Source organism: Pinus tabuliformis, chromosome 8 (assembly GCF_031772625.1).
Source record: "Pinus tabuliformis cultivar Carrire ecotype Pingquan chromosome 8, CPIR1, whole genome shotgun sequence".
NCBI lineage: Eukaryota > Viridiplantae > Streptophyta > Pinopsida > Pinales > Pinaceae > Pinus > Pinus tabuliformis.
This window is the reverse complement of record NC_142294.1, coordinates 554026209-554033156: the sequence shown is the minus strand read 5'-3', so window position 1 is coordinate 554033156 and position 6948 is coordinate 554026209. Positions and strand designations below refer to the sequence as shown.

Genomic DNA, 6948 nt, shown 5'->3' with positions numbered 1-6948 from the left:
ATAGAGAAAGATTAGCGGTTCTTCTTCATCGACGAAGGGGTTTGGTCTGACAAATGGCTGATGGGGTGTCCACTGGGACCCCATCCTTTAAGCAAGAAGTAATGCAGAAATAGAAAGCCCAGGAAGGCTTTAAAATCATGGGCTATGGGGCACATAAGAACAACAGTGAAACCAGTAGAAAAAGGACACAGCAGAGGCAGAAAGAAACAAGAAATGACCCAAAGATGTCAGGAAAAGTCAGTAATAGGCAGGAGAATAATGATAAAAGCACGGATGCAAGCCAAAGGGATACAATACCAATAATTACCCAAACAGAAAGCGAAGAGGAACATGAGGCAGAGAAGCGCCCTCAAAAGGAAGAGAAGAAAGCTGCGGATTCAAACCCCAGCTCCGACAAGGCACCTCAAGGAGCTTGCAAACTGAAAAAAATGAAACCCTCTGCGTGGTATTCTCAGATCCAGACATTCAAGCTTATAGAGACCACATGACAGAACATGCAATAATATGCAAATTCATGGGACTGTGGCCAACAGAACGAGCGCTCTGCCAATGGATCAAGCAACACTGGAAACCAAAAGGTGATGTTAAACTACACCTAGGAGCAAAAGGTCTCTTTACTGTTGTTTTCACGAACTTAGAAGACAAGGATAGAGTTTTCGATGGAGGCCCCTACTTCTTTGCCTCAGCAGGACTCTACATGAGGCCATGGAAAGCAAACTTTGTACCTGAACAAGAAACATTCACACAGGTTCCTGTGTGGATCAGACTGTTCTCCCTCCCTATAGACTATTGGGGTCTAGTGACTCTTAAACATATAGGAGACCGCCTTGGAAACTTCATCAAAGCTTCAGAAGCAATGATGCAACGAAGATACACCTGCTGCACAAGAATCTGTGTGGAGATGGATGTCTCAGGATCCCTGCATGAAGGACTGTGGTTGGAATTCAGAGATGAGGACTACTATCAAGCCATCGATTATGAAAAAATCCCCTTCCGTTGCAGAAGGTGCCATGAGCACAGACACCTTGTCAGAGATTTCCCTTTAAACAAAACAGGGGAAGAGCATAAACAAGAGAAAGCAGCAAAGAATAAAGAGGCCTTCACAAAGCCAAAAACTAGACAAAGAGCTAACAGGAAGAGAATATACAGAGCAGAAGCAGGCCCAGGCAACAATCGCAACACCTTCAGTATTCTGGAATCCGATACAGATTCAGAAGGTACTAACAGGGAAACAAAGCTCACATAAGAACCAAAAGACAAGCCAGAACACAAAGCAACGGACAGGGAGGAAAATACAATCAGAGTAGAAGTCTAAATGCAAGAGCCAACAGATGAACACAATGATGACACTGATATGCTAACCAGCGATGGGGGAAGTGAGGAAATGGAGCTCAATGAAGTTCTAGAAAAGGAAGGAGTGAACCTCCCAGATATGGAAAAACACTGGAGAACTCAAGGGTTGGAAAACATTCCGGAAGAAGAATTAAGGAAGATCAGTGATCTCTTCGTTGCAAGACAAAAAGCGGAACTAGACAAAAAAAACAGAAGACTAGGAATTGCAAAAGGTACAGGCAATCCCTCAAAGAGTATCTTTCTTAATCCAATGGCTCGGAAGCAACGAAAGAAAAGGGGCAGAAGAACAAATGGGGAAGTACTGCATGACTTAGGGATTCTAATGATAAACTCAGGGAAAGTGAAGGCTCTCCATGCCTTCCCGTCCTATCAATAACTATCTAGTTACAAATGAAAATCATTTCATGGAATGCAAGAGGGCTCAATAGTCTAGCCAAACAAAGACTTCTAAAAAGAAAGTTACAACAAGAAAAGCCAGATATTATGTTCATACAGGAAACCAAATGCGCCATTAACCAAATGGAGAATATCAGCAAAAGGCTAGGTAAACCTATAAAATATACAGATATAGCCAGTCAAGGATGGGAAGGAGGCTTAGCTACACTTCGAGACACCAGAGTTATAGACATCATCTCAATGGAAGCTGCACGATCGTTCATTGCTACAAAATTTCAACTCACAAGTAACCCTGAAACCTACCTATGTATAAATGTTTATGGACCGAAAAGAACAGAAGACAAATTTTCTTTTCTTAATTCTCTCATGAATCTAAAGCTAAGATACCCAACCTCAAAAATCATCATGGGGGGGGACTTTAACATGATAACCTCTCTACTGGAGAAGAAAGGAGGACTTAGAAGACTTAACAAGGATTCAGAACTCTTTGTTGAATTCATTGAATCTGCCAAATTAGTAGACATCCTTCCCAAAAATGGGTCCTATACCTGGAACAACAGAAGGGGAGGAGACAAACGGATTGCCTCCTATCTGGATAGATTTTTGATCTCAGAAAGTATCCTCCTCGAGGGAATAACAGTAGACTCTGACATTCTTCCCAATGGAGGATCCGATCACTGGCCAATTGCTTTGGAGGCGGATTTCCTAGGAACCCCCAGAAACAAGCCCTTCAGATTTGAAAAGTTCTGGTTAACCCATCCCGACTTTGCAAACTTGTTGAAGGCATGTTGGTGTGAACTAGTGAATATCATAGGAACCAAAATGTTTAAGCTCCAAAGAAAACTAAAGGACATTAAAAATAGGATCAAAGACTGGAATGCAATCAAATTTGGGAACATCTTCCAGGAAAAGAACTTCATAGAAGGCAAGTTAAATCAAATTCATAAAGATTGGGCTTCAGGGAACCACAGCGAAGACTCAAGCGAATAGGAGAAGGTTTTAATGCAACAATGGCAACTTCACTTCCAACAGGAAGAAATACTATGGAAACAAAAATCGCGGGTCCAATGGCTAAAGGAGGGCAAACAAAATACCAAGTTTTTCCATAGATCGACGCTGGACTATAGAGGGGCTAACAAAATTCTCAAGCTTAACAATGAAGCAGGGGAAACTGTCCAGAATCAGAAGGAAATATCAACCTTGCTTACCAGGCACTTCAAGCACATAACTTAGGAAACGCAGGAAGAAAGATCTGAGGCAATAGAGAAACTAACCCAAGCTATACCACACATCATAACTTCTGAGCAAAACTTTGCTTTGCTAAGAAAAGTCTCGATGGAGGAGGTGGAAGACGCTGTCAAGAGTATGCCAAATGATAAGGTGCCTGGGCCTGATGGTTTTACAATAAACTTCTATAAAGCATGCTGGCCAACCATTAAAATAAAGGTTTGGGAAGTTGTCGAAGATTCCAGGATCTCTGGCTTTATTCTCAAATCCCTAAACTCCACTTTCCTTGCACTTATTCCCAAGGAAGAAGAGGCCAGAACCCTAGATAAGTTTCAACCCATTGCTCTCTGCAATGTGATATACAAAATAATTTCTAAAGTCATCGCCAACAGACTTAAGCCCATTCTCCCTGACTTAATCTCGGAAGAGAAATCAAGCTATGTAGAGGGAAGGCAAATACTTGACAACATCCTCTTAGCCCAAGAAATGGTTCATACCTTGCAAACCAGAAAACTTCCAGGCATGCTGATGCAGCTCGATCTCTCCAAAGCTTTCGACAAAGTCAGCTGGAATTACCTGGAGGCAATTTTGAATGCTTTTGGCTTTGACAAGCAATGGATCAAATGGATCCTTGCTCTGATTAAATCCACAAATTTCTCAATTCTGGTCAATGGCTCCCCTTTTGAACCCTTCTCCCCATCCCGAGGTATTAGGCAAGGAGACCCTCTCTCCCCTTTCCTTTTTGTGATCCTTATGGAAGGGCTTAGCAGGCTTATTCACAAAGCAAAAGAGGAAGGGAAAATCAAAGGATTACACCCTCTCACCTCCATCCCTGCTACTACGCACCAGCAGTTCGTAGATGACACTATGCTGCATGGCACTCCAACTGTAAAAGAAGCTAACGCCTTCAAAACTATTCTAAACCTATTCAGCAAAGCTTCAGGCATGGAGATAAATCTTGCTAAATCCACTATCTTTTTCTTTAATACTCATCTTGCCATCCGGACTCATCTTTCCAACATTCTTGGCTTTCGAAAAGGCTCTCTACCTTCTAAGTATCTGGGAGCCCCTCTCACTACCAAGCCCTGGCAAAAAGCACACTGGGAAAAAATTTAGCGAATTTGGAGAAAAGATGCAAGCATTGGACTCACAGGGCTCTTAATTTTGCTGGACGACTAGTCCTCACTAAAGAAATTCTGCAGGCCATTCCGCAGTATTTGTTGTCCATCATGTCGACTCCTAACGCAATCCTTCAGAAAATTAGAGCCATTCAAAGGTATTTCCTGTGGAGTGGCAATGCAGAGAAAAAAAAAAATGGGCACTGGTGGCCTGGAACAAAATATGCACTTCAAAAGAAGCAGGGGGGCTAAATTTAATTGATGTCTCCACCATCAACATGACTTGTGGATCCAAGCTGTGGTGGTGTTGGCTGAAGGAAACCAACCTACCCTGGGCCAGACACTGGAAGGAGAAATACACTCCCAACTGCACTGAACAGGACTTAATAAGGATACAGGAAATGCTGAAGGGTTCTCCAATATGGAATTTAGCTAAAAAGAACCGCCACTTAATTCAGGACCATAGCTTCTGGGAGATTCGCAATGGGGAAACTACCCTCTTCTGGGAGATTCGCAATGGGGAAACTACCCTCTTCTGGGAAGATGCTTGGCAGCAGCTCCCAAAGTTGGAAACACCAGAGCTCGAAGATTATAAAAAAGACTGCCAGAATAGGGGAAGATTCACAGTCCATCACTACTAGAATCCTAACAGCTGCAACCAGGAATGGAGAGAATGGATCCTCCAGGGAACTGAAAACCCAATTGAGGGAAACAACCATATAAAGGGCCTACTCAACAACTTACATAAACGAAAAATCAGGAAGACCACAGACAGAGATATGCTAAGATGGAGAATGAAAGGGAATGGCAGCTTCACCCTCAAAGAGGCTAGAGAATAGCTAGAACATTCAGAACAGAGGGAGGTAATGCCATGGAGCAACAAGGTATGGGACCCCATGTTTTGGCCTAAGATAAAAAGCTTTCTCTGGCTCCTAATGAGACGCAAAACCCTCACCTAGGAGAACTTGCGGAAAAAAGGCTTCGAAGGCCCATCCATATGCCCTATATGCAATCAAGCAGAAGAAACCATGAACCATTTACTCAATTCCTGTGAATGGGCTAACCACATTTGGCAAGGTATGGAAACTATAATGCAGTAAACAAGCAGAGATAAGGAATCTATTCAAAATACTGTTATGAATTGGCCAAACAAGCACTCAAAAAACTTAAGAATCAACAGCATATGGAAAGTCCTGCCTGGTTTCATAACTTGGACTATATGGAAAGAAAGGAATAGATGAATCTTTCAAAATGAACATAGGAGTATTGAGCACTTGCAAATTACCTTAACCCAAAACATTCGTCAACTAATCCTGGTAAAATGCAAAGCGGACCCTGACAACAAAGCTTCGGCCAAGGAACAGAGAATTCTGAACGCCTTCAACCTACTCAACGAACAAAACCGGGAATCCTTTGAGAAGTAGCATAACCTCAAAACTAAGCCAAAATGATTGAAACGGCCGCCAGAAGGGTTTCTAAAGCTAAATTTTGATGGTGCCTCGAGAGGCAATCCTAGGCCAGCAGGTATGGGAGGAATCATCAGAAATCATGAAGGAGAAATACTTCACATTTACAGCAAAGCTCTTAGGGAAGGAACTAATAATGAAATGGAATTTGTAGCCATGGAAAAAGGGCTAAAGATTCTCCGAGGAAACCAAATAAGCAACGCAGTAATTGAGGGAGATTCAGAGATTGCCATAACCGTTGCCAGAAAAATTTACGGGGGAACGTCGGCTAGAAAAGTCACAAAACACTGGCGCCTATCCATGGTCACAGACAACATTGGAAAAATGTTAGGAGAAATCAAAGGTCTCATCTTTCAGGTGGTAAGGCGAAATGCCAATTCGGTTGCGGACCACCTGGAAAATCATGGGATATATCATCCCAACGCAATGTGGGACAGTTGTTGGTAGCAAGTGGATAATCAGCAATTAAAAGAAAAATGTCTCCAACTCTCACGGTTAGACATGGTGACGGCAGAGGAGTCCGATCAGCAGGTTGTTTAGATCAGTGTCATAATTGCATGGACAGGCCGACTAGACACGCCCCATTAATTTCCAGCATGCTGTGAAGGACAAACACGATGAGAGCAATTATAACCACAGCAAGTAACATAGATTTGTGCAGTCTCCTGATCTATGGTGATATGAGCCGCCGGAACATAATTCAAAAGAGGGACACTTGGCAAAATATGGAGCACGCAGGGGGCGATGAAGGCAAAAGGATCCAAGCACTCCACAACCCAACCAAAATTTCAAATCGCAATAATAATGCTGATCGGACGTGCAAGTTGCACAATGAGAAACGATCTCACACAGGCAATTTTCCTGGTACTCATTATATATTCACTCTCAACTACCAAATGAAAAACATTGTTTCTGTGCACATCAGGACAGAACCTCCTCATTCTGTAAACAGTGCTCTAGATACAAGCAGGAAAGGGAGAAACACCATGGTAGGGGAAGGCAGCCACAACAAGTCCGCCAACAACGACCTGCAACATGCAAGAGAGATATATGAAAGGTGAACTTCGCAAAGGAACAAATGCAAGATTATTGACTTAGAGGCCATTGTTCAGGACGAGGAAAACAAGCTCTCTAACTAGCAAATCGGGAAAGAAGTTGATTGGCTCCAGGACCCGAGAACTCCCAGCACTCGAGCCACACAGTTTGTCAGAACTCAAGCTGAGGGTTGGCAAATGAAGACTCTTCTTGTGAAAGCTATGGACATCTAGGGTGAACATGCGGAGCAACTTCGCAAGCTCCAGCAGTTTGCTGAAACCATGACGCATGACCACATGGCGGTCGTGGAGAGCAGCGAATTCAAATTAAGTGCAATACACCAGCAAGTTGAC

The 6948-nt window shown here is 42.9% G+C and overlaps 3 protein-coding genes across 3 annotated transcripts; all 3 read left to right on the top strand.

Annotated features, from left to right (window-relative positions):
* Window positions 1-484: 484 nt before the first annotated feature.
* Window positions 485-1246, top strand: LOC149236664 (uncharacterized). The gene has a single exon (XM_089368991.1). It carries the CDS (start codon window positions 485-487, stop codon window positions 1244-1246), a length of 762 nt encoding a protein of 253 aa, XP_089225117.1.
* A 926-nt stretch (window positions 1247-2172) lies between these two features.
* LOC149236663 (uncharacterized) lies at window positions 2173-2739 on the top strand. Its single transcript, XM_089368990.1, has one exon. The coding sequence runs from the start codon at window positions 2173-2175 to the stop codon at window positions 2737-2739; it is 567 nt and encodes a 188-aa protein (XP_089225116.1).
* Window positions 2740-5620: 2881 nt separating this feature from the next.
* On the top strand, window positions 5621-6007 carry LOC149236662 (uncharacterized). The gene has a single exon (XM_089368988.1). The coding sequence runs from the start codon at window positions 5621-5623 to the stop codon at window positions 6005-6007; it is 387 nt and encodes a 128-aa protein (XP_089225114.1).
* Window positions 6008-6948: the final 941 nt, after the last annotated feature.

Bases quoted from the DNA above. Each gene is read 5' to 3' on its own strand.
- LOC149236664 (XM_089368991.1), top strand. From the start codon at position 485: ATGACAGAACATGCAATAATATGCAAATTCATGGGACTGTGGCCAACA.
- LOC149236663 (XM_089368990.1), top strand. From the start codon at position 2,173: ATGATAACCTCTCTACTGGAGAAGAAAGGAGGACTTAGAAGACTTAAC.
- LOC149236662 (XM_089368988.1), top strand. From the start codon at position 5,621: ATGGGAGGAATCATCAGAAATCATGAAGGAGAAATACTTCACATTTAC.